The sequence below is a fragment of the Fukomys damarensis genome, unplaced genomic scaffold, assembly GCF_012274545.1.
Source record: "Fukomys damarensis isolate Sample0158 unplaced genomic scaffold, DMR_v1.0_HiC HiC_scaffold_33, whole genome shotgun sequence".
NCBI classification, from domain to species: domain Eukaryota; kingdom Metazoa; phylum Chordata; class Mammalia; order Rodentia; family Bathyergidae; genus Fukomys; species Fukomys damarensis.
In genome coordinates this window covers 25,821,159-25,847,348 of record NW_022900945.1, presented here as the reverse complement: position 1 = coordinate 25,847,348, position 26,190 = coordinate 25,821,159, and the positions used below count along the sequence as shown (strand labels likewise).

At 34.9% G+C, this 26,190-nt stretch overlaps 1 protein-coding gene across 7 annotated transcripts in view; it reads left to right on the top strand.

The window, feature by feature from the left end:
• The window catches only part of Evi5 (ecotropic viral integration site 5), a 216,369-nt gene that overhangs the window by 66,662 nt on the left and 123,517 nt on the right, over positions 1 to 26,190 (top strand). For all 7 annotated transcript variants that reach the window (XM_010644910.2, XM_010644913.3, XM_010644909.3 and 4 more), the window contains 6 exons: positions 5,510 to 5,635; positions 7,539 to 7,682; positions 8,569 to 8,658; positions 8,761 to 8,858; positions 19,776 to 19,836; positions 24,544 to 24,597. In XM_010644910.2, coding sequence (XP_010643212.1) covers positions 5,510 to 5,635; positions 7,539 to 7,682; positions 8,569 to 8,658; positions 8,761 to 8,858; positions 19,776 to 19,836; positions 24,544 to 24,597 — 573 coding nt within the window. The remainder of the gene's footprint in view (positions 1 to 5,509; positions 5,636 to 7,538; positions 7,683 to 8,568; positions 8,659 to 8,760; positions 8,859 to 19,775; positions 19,837 to 24,543; positions 24,598 to 26,190) is intronic.

The window sequence follows — 26,190 nt, the reverse complement described above, 5'->3', positions numbered from 1 at the left end:
GAAATTTCACCTTTTTTGTGTGTGACATTGGAGATTGAGTCCAGAATCTTGCACACTGCAACACTAAGCCATACCTCTAGCCCCTCACCTTCTTGATATATACAGCTATACCATAATATTCTACTAAAGCTTCTACCTTTAAATCTTACTTGTTAACATTTAATGGGAAGTAATTTTTCCCCATCCAATGAGTACATGTTTAAAGCATTAGTATGAAAATCCTACTTATGTTGTATAATGTCTTTGGAAATTTATATTGGAATTTTATGCCATGGAGTGACAAGTTTGTTGTGTATATTTGCTATAAAATCTATCATAGTGGTACTTAGCTGCATTCACTGCCTCGGAGATATTATGACATTGACCATGACTTATTTGGAAGTGGGTTTGGTGGGATGTTTTCAGAACTGAGGGGCAGTTTTCAGAACTAAAGGGCAATTTAGCTTTTTATAGTCTTAATTTTAGTTCTGAAAATGGACTTTGGAGATAACTTGATTTGAATCATGTGTTTTGCATTTCAGTTCTGCACTAGCTCCGTGAATTTAGACTAAATTATTTAACCTCTTTCTGACTCTTAGTGTTATCTATATTTAGACTCATTGTGAGGCTTACATGAAATAATACATAGCACGGTATTTGGCACAGAGTAGACATGCAATGAAAGTTCAGTGACTTGCCCAAGATGATGCATCTTGGTAGATAAAAGCAGGATAGGATTCAGAAACTCTTGTTCCTTAATACTTCAGTTTCTCAGCTATTCAGTTTTCCTGAGTTTTGAAGCTCTGTATGTGTAACACACACACACAGTCGCTCTTTGTGTCTTTGTGTGTGTGGTGTTGAGGATTGAACCTAGGACCTTGTGCATGTGGTTTACCAGTGCTGCACCACGCTAGACTCCAACCTCCATACATCTTTTCTAAGTAGCATAAATCTGATGTCATATACACTGGTTTATAATAACAGTGCCTAATTTTTACTTTGTTATAAGAACTACTAGTGGTTGTTATAGTATATTGTCCTTTTGTTTTTTGAGAAAGGGTCTCACTATGTAGTTAAGGCTGACCTCAAACAGCGATCCTACTGTCTCAGCCTCATGAGAATAACTTGTAGGAGTTATCTCTACTGGGAAAATAAATGATAGTTTTTCCCTACTTTGGTAAATCTTGCAACAGCTGCCTTGGCTCTCTTAGGTACCCTAAACAGCTATCAGACCTTCCTTCAAGATCTGCAGGCAGTTGTGGAGTGATATTTATTTCAAGGAGCATCTGCACCACCATTAAATTCATCAGTGGCATTTTGGTGATTGACTGACTTGGCTTGTATTATCAGTAATAGCAATACCACCATATTAATCTCTTAGCAGCCCAGGATCATGTGGTAGAAAGGGTGGTGGAACCATATTCAAAAGCACCTCTCTAAAGTTTATGCTCATATACCCATGCTATATGTCTCCCACAACTTTAGCAGTGTAACTCAGTTTGAAGAAATTTACAAAGTTACTGTGCATTGTATAAAAATGATTAAAAGTGTTCGATATAATGTTTATATCTCTTGTATAAAATTAAGTATTTTTATTCCTGTTAGACCTTTACAAGAGACATGGACTTTGTTTTTATCAACTTTATGTTATAGGCAAAATATGTAGCAGCAGATTGCTGTAGGACTTGGTTATCATGATTATACTTTCTAATAGGAAAGAGTTACTATAGAATAGTAAGTGGTTGTTGTTCGTGTGTGTGTGTGTGTGTGTGTGTGTGTGTGTGACTTTGCCCTTTTGTCAAGCCACCTAGCTTATTTTTATTTTTTAAAAATTTTTTAAAAATTTAATTTAATTTAATTTTTTTGGTACCAGGGATCAAACTCGGGTCTTTGCGCTTGCAAGGCAGGCAGCAGAACCACTGAGCTAAATCCCCAGCCCCTAACCTACCTTATTTTTAAAACATCACCATTACAAAAACCTCCTCCCATTCTTATATTAATATTCTTTCACAGGGGAAAATAAGTGAAACTTTGTGGTATATAAAGAAATTCTTGAAAGACATAAAAGGGAGATTAATTGATTAATTCCCACTGTGCCTAGATGGGGGTGGAAAGAGGACGATAGTAGGAGATACAGTTAGTAGTAAGAAATCACATTACAGGAGATTTTGTAAGAATTTGGCTTTTATGGAGGATGTAGGAAGCCACAGGAGTATTTTGATCAGTGGCGTGAAACGTTCTTCTAAATATGCTTTTGAATTCACTGGCAGTATGATGCTATATGGAGATGGGCTTTGGGGAGGGAAGTGCAAGGAAGGCAGCAGAGTGACAAACAAGGAACAATTTGCAATAGTTCAGGCAGTAGTTACCCCTTCTTTGGTGGCTTGGACTAGGTGTTTGGAATAAGAAGGTATTGATTCCTGAAATTGAATATGGAGCAAACAAAATTTGGTGATATATTGGGATGTGAAGTAAAAGAGAAAGAAATCAGTAATGACTCTAAGATTTTTGTGGTTCTGTCGCCTGCCTTGCAAGCACAAGGTCCCGAGTTCGATCCCCCGTACCTCCCCACAAAAAAATATTTTTAATGGAAAGTTTGGGGAAGCAAAGAATGGTAGAGTAGGAAATGATATGTGTGGTTTGAGATGTCTCTTGGACATCCACGTGGAGATACTAAGTGAGAAATTGGAGCCTCTTGCCTCAGCTTCCTAAATTCTGGGATTACATGGAGTATACCACTGTGCCCTGCTATTAAGTGGGCAGTTGGAAAAATGAGACAGCAATTGGGGAAAAGTCCAGGTGAAAGTGGTGGTAAATATAGTGGTATGCAAGTGGGGGAAATTTTCTTTTGCTTGCTTCTGTTTAAAAAAAATTGAAATAGCAATTTACTAAGATCTAAATTAAATAGTTAATTTAGAATTGAATGGAGAATGCTGGGCATGGTGGTGGCAAATGCCTGTAATCCCATCACTCAGGAGGCTGAGGCAGGAGGAGCACCATGAATTCAAGGCAGCCTAGGCTACATAGTTGAAGGCCAGCCTGAAATACATATCAAGACCCTGTCTCAAAAAACAAAACATGACAAAAGACTTGGGCGTGTTAGAATGCAGTTTGAGTCAGGACTGAGTCGGGTGTGGTGGTACAAGCCTATAATGTCAGCTACTTGTGAGACTGAGGCAGGAGGATCACAACAAGTTCCACGCAAGACTAGGCAATTTAATGAGACTGTATCTCGAAATAAAGTGAAATGGACTAGGAATGTAGCTCAGTGGTAGAGTTATAATGTGAGTTCAGTTCCCAGTATCATGCACTTACACAAAATTCAGGACTGAGAAGAAAGTTTAAAGTGAGAATGATTGAATGTGGGAAATAACATACCAGACAGTATTAAAGATCCACTGAAATTAGTGGTTTTAAATTCAAAGTGAAACCAGCCAGCATGGTTAAGTTTTTTTGTTTGTTTTTTGTTTTCCCCTGCTACTTTGTAGCACTTTAATGTTGGATTTGAATTTATCTAAGGATAAATTTTGCCAGTTAGAATTGTAACAGAGAGGGAGGAAAGGAAGGAAGGAAGGGGAGAGAGAGAGAGAGACAGAGAAAGAAAAAGGTAATTATAGATTTCAGTAAGTGAATAAATATAACATAGCCACAAAGTGAGCACTGCAGGTTGGGAAGAGAAAAAAGGAAGTAGGTCTGGTAAAGAAAGAGGTTCAGTAATTTGTCCAAGATCATATAGCTATTAAATGAAAAAACTGAGAATTCAATCTTTGTGGCTCTAGAGCCTGAGCTAGTACTAACAGCCTACCAGGCTAATTGGCAGAAAGGAAGTCAAAGATCTACTAGGCCAGGGAAATAATGGTGGTTGGAAGTAGCATGGTATGGTGGCCCAGATTTTGGATGTTGGAGGAGAAAAACTAAGAGTAAATGAGAGATACATAGGTGTGTATTTCAGAGACCAGGGAAGATTTATGGTGTGGATGTGGCTTTAAGGTTCAAGAAGGGACACATACCTTGCTAACCATTCGCTCCTTCCAATACTATGGTTGAAAAAGTTACCTAAGGGGAGAGCCACATTTTAGCTTCAAGAAGAGAAGAGTATTTGAAAAGAGATTGAGGATATAGGTAGAAGATTGAAAATGGGATCAGATTAGCACAATAGTAGAACCATGTAGGGTTGGGAGGTCTGGGATCTTGGGCTAGGGTCTGACATGAAACCTTGGGGCTGGAGGGATTCATAGGATTTATAGGGATGGTCTCCAAGGCAGAATTGTGGTTGTATTGGTTGGAAGGAAGGAAGTATAACTGTTGGCTTCTGTCCACAGATATGTTGAGGGCAGGTATAATGTACTGTCATTTGAACCAGTTTCAATAAGAATGCCTAGAGATCTTTTGGGGGTATTGTAATTGGTAAAGTCCCAATTAAAGATAATCTGAAAGCTTATTTTGTAAATTCTTTTAACAGTTAATGTTATAGCATATCACCTTTCAGAATCCTCAAGGCTTTTCATCTTAAGGTGAAAAGTCAGAAACCATACTGTGGCCTCTAAAGTCTATATTTTGGTTGTTTTTTATTTATCCTTCATAACTTAACCTGTACTCATAACATAATTACTACTTTTTGCTTGTTAAGCAATATAAATCTGATTTAATTATTGTTTCATTCTTTTATTTGGCATTTACTAAGGATTTCTTGCATAGGTTTTATTTTCTTCAAGTGGGTAATGCGACTTCTAGTCATCTTATTTGCTGTTCCTTGAGCATACCTGCATGATTCCTTCTTAGGGCCTTTATACTCTTCTGTCTTCTAGGACTGTTCTTTTCTCAGATGTTCCCTCAGTTTCTTCAGAATTTTGCTCACATGTTACTTTATAAAGGGACCTTCTGTGCTCTGCAAAAATAGCGTGTTTCTCCAGCACTGCCTTTTATGCTACTTATTTTTCTATAGCATTCATTGCCATTTATATATTTATATATATTTATATATATATATAATATAATTAAAGTTATAATGTGTCTATCTATCTATCTATCTATCTATCTATCTATCTATCTATCTATTATTATTTTTGGTACCGAGGATTGAACTCAGGACCTTGTGCTTGCGAGGCAGGCAGCAGAACCACTGAGCTAACTCTGGCCCTAACATATATATATTTCTTGATTTATTCTGTATGTTGTCTGTTTCTCCATCTATAAATTCCTTGAAAAATAGAATGGTATTTTTGTTCACTGATACATGTGTGCTGGAGAAAGAAAAAATATCTGATTCTAAATGAGTATTTGTTGGGTGAGTTGATGAATCAAACAAGTTAAAGAAGTTAGTCTGTGGGGTTGTTAAAACTTGTCTAACTTTTCATTCTCAGAATGTGAGCCTTGAACTTCCTGACTCTTGGTCAGTTGCCCTTGACTTTGCATCATGTGGCCATTCAAAGTAATGTTTATGGTTACATAGGTACTTTGTTTAAATATAACTTGATGTATTTGTGTATCACAGAACAGTAACCTGTGTTGTTTTTTTCTCTAAATGCAGATGCCAGAAGAAGAAGCTTTCTGTGTATTTGTTAAATTAATGCAAGATTATAGACTTCGTGAACTTTTTAAACCAAGTATGGCAGAGTTGGGCCTTTGTATGTACCAGTTTGAATGCATGATACAGGTAAAAGTGCAGTTTTGTATTTTTGCCATCTTGATTTGAGTGACATCTTAGCTTTTTTTTTTTTTTTTTTTTTTTTTTGGTACCGGGGATCAAATTTAGGACCTTGTACTTGCAACGCAGGTAGCAGCAGCACTGGGCTAAATCTCTGGCCCCTGCAAAATTAATGTTATAAACATTACAGCAGTTGAGAAAGATCAGAGCTCTAATCATATAATCATTTATTGGTCATTTAATACATGAATGGGCCTACTTCCAAGTGAGGTGCTATCTACAGGTAAAATACATGTAGAACTTAGCTGCAGTTTTCTTATTCAGATCTTAAGCATTGTTGCCAAATATACCATAACCACTGCTTGCACATATGGGTTTCCTTATATCCTGTTACATTCTATTACTGACTAGTAATCTAGTCTGAACTCTGAAAAGGGCTTTATGACATTATGACATTGGTGTCAATCAGTTCATTTACTTCATGACTGTCTGTAATGTCTCTTTCAGTCCTCCTTTGCTTTCCCTTTTAATCTTTTGCTAGTCTGTAGTATTTTTTTCCCATAATATTTCTATCATTTTGTGTTTATAGTTGTAGAGTCAAATGTCTGGGGACTACATGAGGATGGAGAAAAGAGAAGTAGAATCAAAATCAAGTGAAAATATCTTAGAACTATGTTACCTTTCTGGATTTTATGTTTATACAGTATGAACAATTTGAACACATTTTCCTAAAATGCAAAGGTACAAATATTCTCATTTGAGTGTCCTTTCCCTGGTGGCCTTACCTACAGGAATTATGCAATCCTCTTATCTTTTGTGTGGTGGGAAGGAGGGGATATGTAAAACATTTTCACATTAAAAAATATATTAATTTTTTCTGAAATAGCTGTTTTTAATCAACCTTAAACATTCTTGGTATATTTACAGTTATTGTATTACTTCTTTTTTGAATTACTTAAGTACCTGTATTTTGCATATTTTTCCTATCCGTAGAAAGGTTAGAATAGATGATCAATGGTAGGTAGCAAGTGAAGATATTTCAGCAAAGCAATTCTTTTCTTTAAATTTTTTGGGAAATATTATTTACCTAGCCAGATGTGGTGGTGCATACTTGCAGTCCCAGCACTCACGAAGCTGAGGCAGAAAGATTGCCTTGAGTTCGAAGCCAGTCTAAACTGCTTAGCAAGACCCTGTCTCAAAAAAAGAAAGTTAGTTTACAGAAAAGGAATATCAGATAACTGTGTTCGCACCAACAAGATTAAACAAATACAAACATTGAATCACATGGCCACTCAATGGTGTTTATAGTTGGATGGGTACTTGGTTTAAATATAATATGGCTATAAGTCAGTTTTTCTTACTAATCAGATATAGGCATACCGTACTCAAAATTCCAAGTCTTTACCTTCTCTTACCAAGTAACAGCCACTATCCTGAGTGTGTCAGTCTCTATATCTGAGATTTTTGGTATTACGCATGTTTTGTTCTGTTCTGTTCTGTTCTGTTCTGTTCTATTCTATTCTATTCTATTCTATTCTGCTCTGATGGGCTATTACTGTGTTTCCCAGGAGGATTTGAACTAGCAATTCACACCACAGTTTCCTGAGTATCTGGGATTATAAGCATGTGGTACCATGCCTGGTTATCCTTGGTCTTATCTTGTGTTTGGTATTGGCTAATATGTCATATATATTTTCACACACACACACACACACACACACACACATATGATTTAAAACACTTAAGTTTTACTTAATTTTTTTGCAGGTTACTGGGGATCAAACTTGGTTCTTATGCTTTCAAGGCAGGCGGCAGCACCACTGAACTAAATCCCTGATCTGCCTAATTTTTTTTTTACTTACAGGTGCGTGCCACCACATCTGACCTTAACTAATTCTTTTCTTCCCTCCAGGAACATCTTCCTGAGCTCTTTGTACATTTCCAGTCTCAGAGTTTTCATACCTCAATGTATGCATCATCCTGGTTTTTAACTGTCTTTCTGACAACATTTCCACTACCAGTTGCAACAAGGATATTTGATATCTTTATGTGTGAGGTAAGCTAATGAGCAGGTTAGGAGCAAGAGCTGATCAAAGGGGTCATTGGGCTAATTACAGCAGGGCAGTGAAGAGAGGAATAAGAATTCCACGAGGCCCTGCTAGACTGCTTACATGGAAAATCTCATCTAAACCTTACTGGAGACCTATGAGGTAAATTATTGTCGCTATCCCTATATATATATTCTATGATATGTAGATGAAAAAGCTGAGACTTACAGAAAGGTTAAGGAGCTTGTCTGAGGACATGCGTAGATGTGATTATACTTAGTAGAATTCAAACATAAACAGTAGAAGTCTAGAGCCAGCCCTCTTAATCAGACCTCTTTATCACCTCTTCACTGATACAGTGAGTTATGAGAGATAAAATTTGCCTTAAAATTAAGAGCGTTGCAGTGCATCTGTTATCCATTAAACAGTTAAAAAGTATAATTTTTTTTTAGTCTGTAAACACATTGCAGATTTTATTTTTGTCAGTGATCCTTTGCCTTCTATTCTCTGAGCCTAGTGTTAATTGTTATTAAGTACATCTTGTGATGTAATCTATCTAAATTACTTGTGGACTGGAGTTGAAAAAATATTCACTGATGTGCCGTGATAAATCTGTCCTGCCACCTCTTTTATAAATAAAATTTTCATGGAATCCAGACTTGCCTATTTGTCTATGTCTGCTTTTGAGCTATGGTGGTGGAGTTGAATAGTTATGAGAGACCGGATGGCCCACCGAGCCTAAAATGTTTGCTGTCTGACTCTTTATAGAAAGTGTTTGCCAGTCTCTAGTTTACATTCCTAGATGTTTGTTTTAGTTAGTCGTATTTTGAATTATTTGTTTTGGATGATGAAAGAGTAAAATGAATTTGGCTTCATTTAATTTTTTTTTACCAGGGTTTAGAAATAGTGTTTCGAGTAGGATTTGCACTTCTTCAAATGAATCAAGCAGAATTGATGCAACTTGACATGGAAGGGATGTTACAGGTAAGTCAGTTCACACTTTTAAATTTAACTATTAATTAGTTAATAACAAGTGGCATTAAGTGGTTCAGTTGTTTTTCTTTTATTGTATCTTTTATTGTATAGCACTTTCAGAAGGTCATTCCACATCAGTTTGACAGTGGTCCAGACAAATTAATTCTAGCAGCTTACCAAGTCAAATACAACTCAAAAAAAATGAAAAAGTAAGTATTTTATGTTTTCTTTTTTAGTTATGGAGATTTGTTGAAGCACTTAGGAAATTAAGTGGAAGTGACAAAACATTCCAGTGATTAATTCACTTTTCCTTTTTTAAGATTATAGAATTTTTTGGGGGGTGGCATTATTATTGGTTTTAGTATAGCAAAGTTAATGTCATATTACTTTTACTAGTGGTTCATAATACACTGTATGTTACCTTTAAACACCCACTTCCTTTCCATATTGACTGGAGTTAGGAGCCTGGTATTTGTGTGTGTGTGTGTGTGTGTGTGTGAGTGTATATATATATACATATATGATTGTGCTATTATTATTTTGGTGCTGGGAGAGAAGAGGGAGGGAGAGAGGAGGAAAGGGAAGGGAAGGGGAAGAGAGAGGAGGGGAGTGTAGGGCAAGGGATGGGAAATGAAGGGAATAGGAAGAGAAGAGGGGAAGGGAAGAGGAGAGGAAGCGGGGGTGAAGGAAGGGAGAAGGAAGGAAACTTGAGAATGAGTGTCCCTTAGCCTTCCTGGTACTGGTTCTCTTTTTATATTTATCACTTGTATAATCAATTTTTAAAAATTTCATTTATCTTGCTTACTTATCAAACTTCCAGTCCCCAGTTCTTTTACAGTCTTACTTATACTATCTCTGTTCCGCTTTATCAATTCCTTCTGATAGCCAATAACCTTTGGTCGGAGTAAGTGGGCCTTGTTTGTCCTTGTGTATTTTGTATTCATTTAACCGGATGTTGCTCCACAGATAGTGAGGTTACTGATAATAATCTCCAGTGCTCCTCTGTGCATATTTAGATTGGCTTTGATTCAGTTTTTCATTCCTTGTAGTGGTTTCAAACTGTACAGTTCTTCCCAAGTTCCCAGTCCCTTTTTGTAATACTTGAATCTCACTGAATTACCTTATTGATAACTCCTCAGCCATCATATTTAAATCTTGTCATCTACGTGATAGACTTAGCCATATTTCTTTCTTTTTCAGAATACAGTATTTATTCTTTTATAATGTTAATTTAGAATACAGGGTATTTATTCATTCCTGTTTTTTCCAGGTCTTTGCTCCATTAATTATTCCTTTTTTTAAATCTTCCACCCCTCTTTTGCTATTGTTTTATTTAAGAAGGTAATTTTGAGTTCTAATTTACAAGTAACAAAAAAAAAAACTTCCTTAATATAGCATTCTCTTCTCATGCAGCTTGACAGTGAAGAAAGAACAGTTTGTACTCATTAGCTTCAGATCATATTTCACTTCTCTTTTTTTGGCCAGATTAAAATTATTTGTATGTATAGACAGGGTCTTGCTATATTCCAGTCTGGCCTTGAACTCATTGGCCTTCAACTCGTGATAATCATCCTGCCTTAGCCTGCTGAGTGTTGGAATTACAGGCAAGTGACACCATGCCAGAAAAAATAGAATATAAATATCTGTATGCTTATCGTGTAGGCTTAACAGGTATTAATATCGTGTCATATTTTTTTGGATGTTTCAGAGTAAATTATAGAAATCATGACGCAATATTCCCTAATAATTCAGTATTCATCGCAACACAGTAATGGCATTTATTTGCCCCTCTTATCATACAGCTTTTACTATTTAATAATTCAGTGATTCCACATAGTCTATTACCTGGTCTAAGATTTTCCTAGCTGTGCCAGAAATGTCTTTACCATTCATTACATTGCATTCAGTTGTTTAATCTCTTAGATTCCTTCTTTCCCCCTCTTTCTATTCCTGACTCTCTTACTCCCTTCTTCCTTTTTTCAAATTGTGCTGGGGATTGAATCCAGTGCCTTGAGCATGCTAGGCAAGCAGTCTCCCTGTGAGCCATACCCTCAGTCTTTCTTAATAGCCAGCATTGCCCATTTAAAGCAGCTTCTTTTTTGTTTGTTTGGTTTTTTTTGAGACAGGGTCTCACTATGTAGTTGAGACTGACCTGGAACTCATTATGTAGCTGGTCTCGAACTCACAGTGATCCTCCTGCCTCAACCTCCCAAGTGCTGGGATTACAGGCGTGCGCCACCACGCCCAGCTGCAGATCTTTTTAATATATTGATTTGTTGAGCAAGTCAGTTGTATAAAGACTATCTAAAATTAAGGATTTATGTAGTAATTATTTCCACAACATCTTTATTTTTTCTCATGATTTTTGTAAACTGAAAGAAAAATGTAAAGGCTTAATTAGATTAATACCAAACACTCTCTGCTCTGTGTGGCGGTACATGCCTGTGATCCTAGCGCTCTGGGAGCTAAGGCAAGAGAATATTAAGTTCAAGCCCACTTTGGGGAAATCGTGAGTTCTTGTCTAAAAGTAAAAAGGGCTGGGGATGTAGTTCAGTGTAAAAGCTCTGGGTTTAGTTTCTAGTACTGAAAGAAAAACAAAACACCAACATCTACCACAGAATATAAATGTGAGTTCAGAGCAATGATGTCCTTCCTCTCTTCCTTCCTCTGTCTCTTCTTCCCCGCTCCCTCCTCTGGGCCTCCCACTTGAATAGGCTCTACTACTAGGCTACATACACCCACTAGGCTATATAAACTCTCAACCATTTTTTAATGCTTCTTACTCTTTCACTAAAACTCCTTTTGAAATCTTCCTTTTTATTCATTTGTTCAAGAAAAAAAATTTTTATTGGTTCTGTGACGAGATCTTGCTATGTAGTTTAGGCTGGCCTTGAACTCACTATATACCCAGGTAGGCCTCCAACTCATGGCGATCCTCCTGCTGAAGCCTCCCAAGTGCTGGGATTACTGGTGTGTGCCACCATGCCTGGAAATAAACATTTCTTGAGAATTCAGTACTTGCTGATATTTTTTAAGAAAATAGAAATAAAATAGTAGATTTATAATTTCTCATGAAGCTTAGATTCTATGTGACGAGGCAGAAGTTAAACAAAATTACATCAAGTAGTGATAGGTGCCATGAAGGAAGATAGTCTGCAGCTGGGTATGGTAGCTGCTGTACACCTGTAATTGCAGCACTCTGGAAGGCTGAGGTAAGAAGATTGTAAGTTTGAGCTCAGTCTAGACAACTTAGTGATTTAGATTTAGCAAGACCATGATTCAATTTCCCAGTACTAAAAAAGACAAAACAAAAAAACCAGAAAACTTCTCAAAATTTCCAGATGTGAAAGGTAAACAGTGCAAAGTCCTGGATGCAGAAGGGTGCTTGGTATGTTTGACAAAAGATATTGTAGCCAGGGTGACTGGAACAGAGTGGACCAGGAGGAAGTAGGTAGGACACATGGGTTGGAGAGGAAATCGTGTAGCCCTAGATAATGGAGAGGGTAGGATCAGGGTGGATTGAAGGAGAAAAGTTAATAAGTATTGAAATGATCCAGTTAGGAGAATAATGAAAACTTGGTTTAGGGTGGTATAGCAGTTGAGATGTTAAGTAATTATTTCCCAGGTGCAAATCCCATGGCTGTTTTATTCTTAATCATACTTGATATGTTAACTTTGGTTTATATATGATCACTTGTTCCTTTTTAAAACTTTTGAGTGTGTATATAGTATGAAATATAAAAAAAACACCTGCTCATGAGCCCATTACTTAGCCTATGTGCTCTCTTTGCTTTTTAGAAATAGTCTTATGTACCTGTGATTATGCTTACTTTTGAGCACCATAAAGATAGCATCATTTTGTATATAGTGCTTTGTGACTTGCACTTATCTTTTACCAACATTATGGTGATAAAATTTGCTGGTTTTTGTATGTGTGGAATAGTTCATAAATTCTCACTGCTGTATATATATTTATTATTGTTGTTGTTGTTGTTGTTGTTGTTGTTATTATTATTATTATTATTATTATTATTATTATTATTATTATTATCATTATTTTGGTACCAGGGATTGAACTCGGGTCCTTGTGCTTGCAAGGCAGGTAGCGGAACCGCTGAGCTATATCCCCAGCCCACTCACTGCTGTATATTTAATTGACTTTGACATTGTGTATCAGTTTTCCTAATGGCTATCTGAGGCATTCTAAATTTGGTTGCTTGCTATTAAAATGCTGTGAATATTTGTGGAAGAATTTTTCTGTGATACATATTTAGGAATAGGATTCTTGAGTTGCAGAATAAGCTAGGCTCAAGTATTTGTTTAAGTGGTACTAATTTTTTACCTTAGCCAGAAATGTGTAATAATTCTCATTGTTCTATTTTGTCACTAGCATTTGGTTAGTATTCTTAATTTTGACTAATTTATTGAATGTAAAATATGTCATTTTGGACTTAATTTGCTTTTCCCTGATAGTAAGAGTCAATACCTTTTCTATACCTTTTCTTTTTTTTTTTTTTTTTTTTCTTTTATAGAGTTTATTGGTATATTTTAGGTATACAGTACAGTTACATTCATTATTGGGGTCTTGTACCTTTACATGACATTTCTCATTTTTTCCCCTTGTCCCTGCCCTCCATTCACCCCCTCTTCCCCTCCCCATTTACAAACACTTTATTTCCATTTTTTCATTTTCTCACATTTTTTTCCCTTATTACCTTTCCCCTACCCTTCCCACTTTCCCTACACCTTTAGCCATTTTCTTCCCATTTCACAATGTCACTTATCTCATTAGGATCTTATGTGCTGTTTCAGTTTATTCACACTAGAGAACTATTCGGTATTTACACTTGTGTGACTTATTTATTTCACTTAGGAGTATATCCTTAATATTTATCCATTTTCCTATGAATGAGTCTAATTTCTCATTCTTTATGGCTGAGTAGTATTCCATTTTATAGAAAAAAAAACCCACATCTTTTTTATCCAGTCTCCAACTGATGGGTAAATGGGCTGTTTCCAAGTTTTATCTATTATAAACTGTGCTGCTATAAACATGGGTGTGCATATATCACTGTAGTATGATTCTTTTAATTCTTTTGGAAAGATACCCAACAGAGGGATGGCTGGATCAAATGGAACCTCTAGTTCCAGCTCTTTGAGGTATCTCCATATTGATTTCCATAAGGGTTGCACCAGTCTGCAAAAATTCATTTGGAACCATAAGAGACCTAGAATAGCAAAAGCCATCCTAGGCAACAAACACATGGCAGCGGGTATAATAATTCCCAATTTGAAACTATACTACAAAGCCACTGTGATAAAAACAGCACAGTACTGGCAAAGAAACCCACCTGAGGATCAGTGGATAGACTGGATGACACAAAAACAACTCCAGCTGTACTCAGCTACCTCATCTTTGACAAAGGAGCTGATCGTCCCCAGTGGAGGAAGGATGACCTCTTTAATAAATGGTGTTGGAAAAACTGGATCTCAACCTGCCAAAGATTAGAACTAGACCCTTATCCTTCACCATGCACTAAATTAAAATCCAAGTGAATTAAAGATCTAAATATTAAAACAGAAACACTAAACTTGCTGGAAGATAGGCAGAACTCTTGAAGACAATGGCATAGGAAAAGACTTTATGAACAAATCCTCAGTAGCACGGGAACTAGCAGAAAGAATCAACAACTGGGATCTCATCTTATTAGAAAGCTTCTGCACTGCAAAAGAAACCATCAACAGAACTAAGAGACAACCTACAATGTGGGAAAAATTTTTTACCAGCTGCTCCTCAGACAAAAGACTATTATCCAGAATATATAAAGAACTCAAAACAACCAGCCCCCCCAAATATAAAGACCCGATTAAAAAATGAGCATCTGAAATGAACAGACATTTCTCAGACAAAGAAGTAAAAGCAGCAAGTAAATATATGAAAAAATGTTCCACATCACTGGTCATTCGAGAGATCAGATGAAAAAAACACTGAGATTCCACTTCACCCCACAAAGAATGGCTGCTATCAAGAAATCAGCCAATAACAAATGTTGGCGGGGCTGTAGGGAGAAAGGAACCCTTCTTCTCTCTCTTTTCTACTGTAGTGTCTACTTACTATATTGACTACTTCTTAGTGCTTAGTAGTTGTTCATATATATATTCCAGATTGTAATACTTTATCAGTATTAAAAGATGAATCTCAATTATTTCTGTTAAATAAATACTACTCTTGGAGTATATAACAAAGGTTTGTACCTAACAATGACAAAAGTTCAAATGCTGTGGGTAAGAACAGACATAAATACTTTATTACAGCTATAATCTGGTAGATGCCAATATATAAACTGGTATGTACAGTCTTCTCAGATCAGGAAATGTTTAGAGCATAGTGATTCTTTCCTAACATTTATCTGCTTGGTGACATTTTCTTTTTCTTTTTTGGTACCAGGGATCGAATAAGGTCCTTGCGCTTGAAGTCAGGCGGTGGAACCACTGAGCTAAATCCCTGGCCCTCTTGGTTATGTTTCTGTGGAAGAAGTTTTGTAGTTCCCCTTTCCACCTACCCTCTCTTATTATTTTCTTTTTCCTACTTAATAGAAGGAAGGAAAATATGCCATCCATTTCAAATTGTATTATGGTACATTGCCTGGGGTTGTAAAAATTCTCTAGGGCACTAATCAGAGGAACAATTTAGAATGCCTTGATCCTGTGGAAGTTTTTCCTGGTACAGCAAAGCAAGAAATTTCATTCCTGTTTCATTCAGCTGACAAATAGTTGAGAAGGCTGCCTTACCTTTCTTGAAATTAGAACTCAAAAGTAAAATGGTGATCATAGGACAACACAATCACCATTTTAACATGTTTATGTGAGTCAAAAGATGGAAGGCAGATTTTTAATAACAGAAAATTAATTTTACTCATTGGTTTAATAACAATAACATTGTCTCCACCTCTTAGGTCATAGAATATAGGTTGTCCATAAATTACATGAATGTCACTTAATGACAGTGGAATTATTTAAAGCACATACGAATTGCATCCTGTGCAACTATATAGACTTCAAGTAAAAATAATTTTAGAATCCTTTAAAATGAAGATGAGGAAATATTCTTTTAACAAGTATATGAGTAGAACATGAACATGGGGTAGGAGAATAGTAAACTAGGTTTCAGGTTGTCTTTGAGAGATGAAATCTGAGTGGTTTTTGTTTGTTTTGTTTTTTGACAGAGTCTTAATATATAATCCAGGCTAGCTTTCAGCTCACTATGTAGCCCACACTGGCCATGAACTTACGGTAATTGTCCTATCTCAGTCTCTGCCTAAGCATAACTTTTTTTTTTTTTTTTTTTTTTGGTACCGGGGATTGAACTTGGGACATTGTGCTTGTGAGGCAGGCAGTGGAACCACTGAGCTAAATCCCCAGCCCTACTGAGTATAATTTTGAAGACTTTTGTGTCTGCTTGCTGAGGTTATGTGGTGACTACAACGGAAACTCTCTGCTGATATGGAGCTTATAGAAATGTAGAAGACTAATACAAAACAAACATAGGTGTCATGCTAGTCAATGAAAGTGGCACAAAAGAAACAAAGGAGGATGAAATACATAGAATGATGGGCTGCTCTTTTAGATAGGGCACTCCAATACAGGCATATTAGGCTGATCTGGTGCCATTTAAATGGACACCTAAGGAAGTTGAGAGAAGTAGCCATGTGACTGTCTGGGGGAAGTGTTTTCGACAAAGAGATATAAGTGTAAAGTCTGAGACAAGGGTGTGATATGTCCAGGTATTAGCATGAAAGCTAGTATCACTGGAATAGCATAGGTATATAAGAGTATGGTAGATGATGAAATCAGATTTAGTACAAACAACTTCTGTATACTCTACCTAGATTCTCCAGTAGCTTACAACTTCCTTCATTTTTTTATCCTTCCTTTTTCATATATATAAGTGATATGTATGTTTGTCTTTGTATAAGGAAAATCCATATACATATATTTTCCCTTTCATAATTAATAAGTAATGTAGAGCAAGATACATTGAGATTATATACTCTCTTCCTTTTCTGATTTTCCTCACCAATTTTACGTCCATTTATGATTTTCCCACTGCATTTTTTCTTTACTTATGACTTGGCATTCTATTGTAAGGAAAAGCTTTCTCTTCCTTCCAGTCATTCAGTTTTTTATGTCAGTGTGAATTAATAAATTCCTATTCTGTGAGATATGACCCATTACTATCAAATTGTCTCTCCGATTTGTCCATTGGGAACCTCTTCACTCTGGCTGCTGTGCCCTTTTGACACATTACCATGATTCTTTGAGAATTTCCTTCCCTCAGGTCAAAATATTCCAGCCTCACTATATTCCTTTTCTGTGGCTGCTTAGGAATAAGTCATTACAACAGAGAGCTTTGGAAACTTTTGAAATTGGTCTGAAGTTAATGGGTAGTGCCTTGAAATAGTGCAACAACTCCAGGAGTGACATGATCCAAATCAACATTTTGAAAAGACCACTTTAATAACAGATTGCAGAAAAGATTCAGTTATAAAATTGCCAGTGAAGAGCATAATTATGAATCTCTTCTAGTAATTTAGACAAGCCGTAATGAAGGCTGGAAAATGCTTATTAATGAATAAATGAAAATAGTAATCGACAGGCACTTCCTCTGCCAGATGATCAAAGTCATTATCAATATCAATACACTGTTGAGAGTTTGTACCTTTAAAGTGTGATGAAAATGGCACTTAACCTGTGTAGTTTTCCTTCCAAAGACCCATAACACCAGTTATAATCATAAGAAAAACACATGACAAATCATATTTGAGGGACATTCTACAAAATCCTTGACAAGTACTCAACACCATCTAGGTCATCAAAAACAAAGAGATTTAGGGCTGGGGATTTAGCTCAGTGCCGCTGCCTGTCTTTTAAGTGCAAGGTCCTGAGTTCGATCCCTGGTACAAAAAAAACCAAAAAACAAAAACAAAAAAAACCAACCAAAGAGAATTGAACAAACTGTCACAGCCAAGAGGGGACTCAGGAGACGTGACAACTGAATGTTATATTGTGTCTCAGAATAGAAAAAAACATTAGGCAAAAACTAAAGAAATTTGTATGTGAATTTTAGTTAATGTATTCATATATTGGTTCAATTGTAACAGTGTAATAATCTATTATAACAATTTATAATAGAGGAGACTATAATGAGGTACACGAAACTATACTGTCTTCACAATCTTTTTGTAAATCTAAAACTGTTGGAGAACTAAGTATTAAAAAACACCGTAGGGCTGGGGATTTAGTTCAGTGGTTCTGCTACCTGCCTCACAAGTTCAGGGACCCAAGTTCAATGTACAGCACCAAAAACAAAACAAAACAGAAACACTTGTCAGTGGAAGTGAAATAATAATGGATTTTAGAGCATTGTTAGAAGGTTGAATTGAACATGTTTGGTTTACTGAATTGAGAAACAAGGATTACACGTTGACTTCTAGTGCTTTATTTTTGGTAGGTGAGTTATAATGATGACATTTTCACATAATATCTAACACTATTCAGAGTGGTAATTTTCAAAGGGTGTATGCTTGTTTCAACAGTCCAGCCTTTGTCAAAATATTTTGCAGTTTTGGGAATCTTTTATAAATTATTTTGTAACATTTCTTAATGAAATAGCAGTGTAACCTTAGGCAAGCTTGTAAGCCTCAGGTGTAGCAATCTATATTAAGAAATTACTGTGGGCCAACTGTGGTGATGCATATGGTAATAGATTTTTGTCCTTTGAAGGAGAATTTGATCTTTGAAAATAGCTTTAAATTGTTTGAAGTCTGGTCTGGTTGATACTTGTACTGAATTTGTTTTAAGCAAGATAAAAAATAATTTGATGATAATTTTTGACATAAATTTTTAAAAATATTACTTACAATAATGCTGGAAAAATAGGACATGCATTTATTTGTCATATTTTACTCTCCTTCAGGCAATGACCATTCATCAGTGTTTTCTGAGATAGTCTTATTCTGCTTCTTTGTCTGAACTTGAATTCCTGAGCTCAATTGATCTTCCTGCCTTAACCTCCAAAGAGCAGTTGACCTGACCTCCTTTTCTTTCTTTTCTTTTCTTTTTTTAAAAAGTATTTTAAGACAGAGTCTTGGTCTTTCTATATAATCCAGGCTGGCCTTAAACTTGCTATACAGTCCAGGCCGACTTTAAACTTGCAGTTCTCCTGCTTCAGCCTCTTCAGTGCAGGGATTATAGATGTGCACCACCACAACCTGGCTCTGACCTCTTTATGGTATTTTAAAGCTTCTGAACAGAGGTGTTCAGTTATTTCATAGAAGACCCTTTAATTTGGTTTTGTTTGATTTTTTTTTTTTTTACTTTGAGGATGTACATTATTGAGTGATCTCTGGAGGTGATAGCCTCTTCTCAGGACATCTTCACAGAGCTGCATATTCAGTATGCATTACTGTGACTTTAATATTGATCAGTTAACTCAAGTGCTGTCTGCCAGGATCCTGCACTGTAAAGCTATGGTTTTACTACACTACTTTCTAAATATTTTGGAGAATACAATCTGAAGCTATTCATAGACTTTGAGTCACTAATCTTAGTACTCACTAGTATGTCTTGCCTATGGGACTTACTGTAGCATTCTCATGATTTTATATTTGCCTCATTTCTTCTACATTTTTCAGTTGAAGCTTTTGTAAAGAAGAGTTAACCTAAGAATTTTTCCCCCCTTAGGAAATTCACTAAAACATTTAAAGTCAGTGCTAGTACCAAGATTTTTGTGGTTAACATCCCATCCAATAGTTGTGTTTTAATTTGAGGAAAAAGGATAGCTGGTTCTTTTGTAAGTTTAGGGTTCAGTAGAGTGTAAACTCAGTTTTGTTTGGTGTTGTATAAATTTACTTTCTTTACTTTCGAATGGCTTTATTTTTGTGATTTGTAAGGTGATTTTTATGGTGACAATCGGAAATTATTCATTTTTCTCATTAAATATCTTAACTAATAACCTGGGGAAACTAAAAAATGTATTTTGTATTAATTTATATTCAAAGCTTTTATAATTAGTAACTTTTTAAATAAAGACATACCTTTAATTTTCTTCTTCTTCTTCTTCTTAGGCTTGAAAAGGAATACACTACAATAAAAACTAAAGAAATGGAAGAGCAAGTTGAAATTAAAGTAAGCATTTCAGGGCTTTTTTAAGTGCGAAAGAGAAATTGGTTAGTCAGTTATTTGATAATAGATACTAGGTTATGTTTATCTCTTATTACCATCTAGTAAATTTAGCAATAAAATTTATTTATTGACTATCCTTCTATATTATGGTTGAAAATAGATAGTTTCCAAAAGCAGGGTAATATGACTGAAATGGCTATTTTATTCTTTTGTGAAAAAGAGCAGCTTTATCGGTGGCTCCTCAGGAGAAAAAAGCTCCATGGAGGACATAATTACATGCCTTTTAACTGTAATTGTAATCTTGGCAGAAAAGATCATCTGTAACACATTGTATTTTGAAACTAGCTGCAGATAATTTGTGGCAGACTAATTAGAACAAGTCATTACATTAGAACTAATTATAGCTGTTTAAGAGTGCAAGGACCAATGTAATTTTTTCTTGCCTAAGCAAGGGTTATACTTTGTAACTACTTCTCAGAGAAACAGGTAGATTTTTTAATTTGAAGGATATATAAATACTCTGTATGTATCCTAACGTTCTTACTTGAACCTTCTGTAAGCGGAATTTTTAAAAAATTTACTTTTATTTTTTAAATTAAGTTTATTGGTATATTTTAGGTATATGTAATGAGCACATTCATCATAGGAAAGCTTGGTGTGGTGGTGGGATAAATCCTACTTAAAGTATATAATCTTGATGACTTGCTACATTGTTTGCTAGTATCATTTTGAGAATTTTTGCATCTATGTTTGTTTGGGAAATAGGCCTCGTGTTCTCTTTTTGCATGGATCCCTCTCTGATTTTAGAATCAAACTAATGCTTGCTTCCAGGAATGAATTTGGGAGTACTGTTTCCTTTTCAGTTTCATTAAAGAGTTTCAAAAGTAGCAGAATTAGGTCTTCTGTAAATTTCTTGTAGAATTCAGAAATGAATTTGTCAGGGCCTTGGCTTTTTTTTGTTGGTATTTGTTGTTGTTTGTATTTTTTTGTTTTTTTTGTATCAGGGACCCTGTGCTTTCCAGGCACGTGGCTGCACCACTGAGCTAAATCACCAGCCCTTGTTGTTTTTAATCACATCTTCAATTTCATTGACTGATATTGGTTTATTTAGAATTTTTATATATTCTTGATTCAATATGTATCTAGGAATCTTTCCATTTCTTCTCTTTTCCATCCTATTAGAAGAGGAGGTTCTTGAAGTAGGTATTAATGGTCTTCTGAAGTTTTGCAGCATCTGTTTTAATTTCAGCCTTTTCATTTCTAATTTCATGGATTTTAGGCAGTTATTTCTTTTTTTTTTAATAAGGTTGTCTAAGGGTTTGTCAATTTTAATCTTTCGAAGAACCAACTCTGATTTGTTGATTCTTTATATTATTTTCATGGTCTTCTTTGCCTTAATTTCTGCTCAAATCTTTATAATTTCCTCCCTCATACTAGGTTTGGGCTTGACTTGCTGTTTTGTTTTTTTTTTTTCCTAGAAGCTCAAGGTGCAACATTAGGTTTATTTGCAATTGCTCTGTTTTCCTGATATGTGAATTTACCACTATAATTTCCCTCATAGGACTGCCTTAATTGTGTCTTCCATAAGTTCTGATATGTTGCATTGGCATTATCATTTAATTGTAGAAACTAATTGTTTTCATCTGTGAACCATTGTTTTTTCAGGAGGGTGTCATTTAATTTCCACATGTTCATGAAATTCTTGTGGTTTCTTTTTTTTGGGGGGAAAGGATCTCACTATATAGTTGAGACTGACCTGGAACTTATGTAGCCCAGGCTGCTCTTGAACTCAGAGCGATCCTCCTGTCTCAGCCTTCCAAGTGCTGGATTACATGGTTTCTTTAGCCATTGATTTCCAGTTTCATTGCACTATGGTTTAATAATACGCATGGAATACTTTCAGTTGTTTTGCATTTCCTTAAGCATGTTCTATAAACTAGTATGTGGATTATTTTGGAGAAAGTCTCATGCACAGCTGTGAATGTGTATTCTGATACTGTGGGGTGGAATATTCTGTGGACATCTACTTAGTCAATTTATTCAAAAATTTGGTTCAGTTCTGATATTTATTTGTTGATTTTTTGGTATAGTTGCTCTGTTTGTGACAATGGGGTATTGAGATCCTCCATTACAGTTGTATTAGTGTTTATTTGATTTTTTCATGTCCATTAATATTTGTTTTATATAGTTGGATACACTAGTATTTGATGCATATATATTTATGATTGTTATCGCTTGTTTTGGATTGTTCCCTTTACAAATATGTAGTGACCTTCTCTGGCTTAAAAACCACTTTGTCTGCAAATAGAATATTTACCTCTGCTTTTTTCTGGTTTCTTGTCACTTGAAGTATTGTTTTCCATCCTTTGATGTCCTCTTGAGTTCTGGGATTACAGGCATGCACCATTGTGCCTGGCCCTCACATGTTAAAATGATGAAAATAGAGAACGACAAAATAAGTTCATGTTATACAAAGATAGGATTGTCACAATAAAATAATGTATCAGCAGGTCCACCTGAATCTAATTCCTTGCAAAATTCAGAGCAAGTTTTTTTTAAAAACTCCAAAGAAAAACCCTAAAAAATAGACAAAAGTATTACAATCACAACTCATTCTAAACTTCAAAAATACCGGCTGTGCTGATCAATGTTTGCATTATGTTAGGTCCTGTGCTGTGTCATTCAAGTTTCCTAATACCTTTGTGGGCTTTATTACTTTTAATTTTCTAGATCAAATACTTTAAAGCATTAAGTGACATGCACAAGTATTAGAGAATGAAGATTTGAATTTAAATCAGCCTAATTTCAAATCCAAAGCTTTTAACTACTTTAGAACTATATAGTAATAACTGGTGTTTGACGAGGATAAATACAACAAGAATAGGGGAAATTATTTCTACTGGATTTTAAAAAGGAGTAGAAAGCTTTGTCAAAATGCTATGATTGTTAGTGTGAAAGAAGATATTAACTTATAAAGGTAACTCTGAAATGGTCTATTCTAGCTGAAGAGCCTTTTTAATCAACTAAGCATGAAATAGATATTACACAAATGGTGATACAATGATTTATTTTTCAACTGGTATTAAGGGCTACCCATGTGCAAGGTCCAGGTTTTGATTGGTACTACTACAAAAAGAAAAAAAACCAGAAAGAAATGTGAAGCTTAAAAAGTAGCACTAAGACATTTGGTTCAGTGTTTGGGAAAAATGACAACTTAGAATTTTATTTATAGTAAAATAAATTTCAGACTTAAAGTAGATGGGGGAAGAAAATCCAGGTGAATTTTTTTTAAAAACAAGGTTTTGAAGTGTATATTTCAGGGTATTCTTGAACTTGCTGTGTGGCACATGCTACCCTTGAACTTCAGATTCTCCTACCTTAGCTTCTTAGTTGCTGAGATTACAAGTGTGCCCCACAATGTCAAGCTAGGTGAATGTTTTGAGTTCTAAATTTTAGCATTATTTCTGTTGTGAGTAGTTTTACTCAGTTGTGTAGTTGGAACTTAATTTTTTAAAATCTTGTAGGATAGACAATGTTAACTTTGGTTGATAAAATGAGAACATTTTGGGAATCCTAGTTTTTAAAGCTTTCTAGACTGTACCAGTGTTTAATGATTGAGGACCTGTACAGATTACTCGTATATAGACAAGCAGCCAAGAAATGGGAAATAGTTTCTATTTCTTAAGCTGTTGTTTTATATTCTGAAATCACAAATAATGCCCACTTCATATCATTCACTAAATATATTTTAGTGACTAGAAAAGGAAAATCCAGTTTGCAAAGTATATTTGTAATAACCAAGATTTATTCTAATTTATAATCTACTTAATAATATATTATAATTCATAATCTTTTTTCCTGAGTGAAGATTTTATGTGTTGTATAAACTGATGTTAAATGTTTACTAGAAAAAATAATAGATTGAATTGATAGGATTTTCAAAGAAGATATTTATAACAAATTTGGAGGAAGATAGGTCTGGAAAAAGAATGGGTTGAGCTCCTTGAATAAATTGATACAAAAAGGTAAGGAGGTTTGCAATTTGAGGGATGGCAAAAATGAAAGGACAAGATAGTGGATTTCAAAATGAAGAATAATTTATATAGTTAATAAAGTGGAATATGCAAAAAGATGATTAAAATATGGAGTGATTTGGACTTAATACTTGACAATAATTTAACAAGTGTTACTGAGCTAGGTATCAAACAGCTAGATGAAGTTTCTCTTTTTTAAATCCTGTGTTACTTTTGACACTGAGAAAATGCTGGTATATGCTTAGTAGTTTAATTTTCTTGAGTAGAAAATAACTCATGATAGATTATATTTGCAGTAGGTAAGGAATTTTGCAATGGAGATTGCTCTAGTCTAATATTTAATTTGATATTTGCCCATTAAACATGTATGTTTGAATTTTTTTATTCAACTGACTTACACATATGCTTTGTAGAAGATAAGCAAGGTAGAATCTTTTCTAATGGGGATGTGAAAAATTTAAGACATGGGATTTTCTTCTGTAGTTTATATTTAAAATTCATAGCTGGAATGATGAATGTGATTTCTTTCTATGTGTTTCTTACTCTAAACCTATAACAGTTTGACAGATGATAACATAACCATGCCTTAGCCTTTTCCTATTTATAAAAGGAGACATATTTTTAGGACTGATTTAGGAGTCTTTATTCTTCTTAAGCAAAACTTTTTTTTTAACAGAGGTTACGCACAGAAAACAGACTTTTAAAACAACGCATTGAAACATTAGAAAAAGTAAGTAAATGATTATTGTAAGTATCTATTGAATGTTTAGTATTTTTCCATATATTTTAAATAAATCCTGAAAAATATTAGCATGTGTGTTTCCACTGTGGTATTGACTGCTTAGCTTATCTAGCTTATTATTTAACCAAATAACTATATATTAATAAAAGTTGGTACTAGCACATGAAATTTAATGTTAGAGTTTTAACTGACATTATTATTGGAGTACCATTAATGTCATATCTTACAAATTTGAAAAAGTGTATTTTAAAATCTATTTGGTAATCCATTGTGATATCATATTTTAAAGATGAGTTTCAAATGTTGTATGGTCCTCCTAGCTACATGTAGAAATGATTTCTTTAAGACCTAGGATTAAGTTTATTCAAAGTGACTGATTCCTTATCAAAAAATTCAATCTCAAAAGGATTTTCTGCATAAGGAAGTTGTACATAAACTTGGTTAGAAAAATTTTTGGTGTCTTCTTACTACCTCTTCTCTGTTTCATATAAAATAATGGAAAATGTGGACATGTTGGATTATTTTTCATACTGTGCTTTTAATGTAATTTCTTTTGTAATTGTGTTTCTCATGCAGTGAGTTGAGTAATAAAAGCGTAGTTTAAGAATTTTGCTTTGCCAGGCATGGTGGCACAGGCCTGTAATCCCAGCACTCTGAAGAAGAGGCTGAGGTGGGAGGATCGCTGTGAGTTGAAGGCCAGCTGGAACTGAATTATGCTTAGAGACCCTGTCTCAAAAAATCCAGGGCTGGGGATTTTAACTCAGTGGCATTTTGCCTACCTTGCAAGTGCAAGGTCCTAAGTTCAATTCCTGGTACCAAAAAAAAAAAAAAAAAAAAATTTTTTTTTTGCTTCATTGAGAAAAGAAAACATCTGAATTCACAACTCTTTTGATGCCCCCCCCCCATACTGGGGACCGAATTCAGGATCTTGCACTTGCAAGGCAGGTGGCAGCATCACTGAGCTAAATCCCCAAGCCCCTTTTGATGCTTTTTAAAAAACTAGAAGTGAGAGTAAGTAGGTTTAAAAGTAAGTAGCAGTGCACAAGGACTGGGTTTTTTTATGTCTTTGTTGTATAGTTGCATATATTTTGTCCCTGTTGATAGAGTTTCTTTAAGGGTAGTTCTTTTTGGTGACTTCACAAAAAAGTTGAGCTTAATTGTTTTTAAGTTATTTTAGTTATTCATATACTGTTTGCCCTACCCCACTTATTGCTGGTTTACAGTAAAATATATAACTTCTTAAATGTTTTTTAATTTTTGGAGTGAAATATTTTCACAAAGCATTTGTATTGAATCTTCAGAATGATGTATAAAGATGCTGTAGGAAAGTGTTTAGATTTTACTTTTTTAAAAATTACCTTTTTTACTGGCTTACATACATCGCTTAGCATTTGGAATTCTATAAATATTTAAATATCAATTGAATTTTGCAACCAAAAAGTTTACTTACTTATTATTAGGGTTTATCAAGTTGAGTTCATTAATTTTAATTGTCATATATTCCCTACTTTGTTTCTTTGGATGTTGCTGTTACACAAGTTACTGTCATACTTCGTAAATGTCCTTTTAAAGTATTTGCTT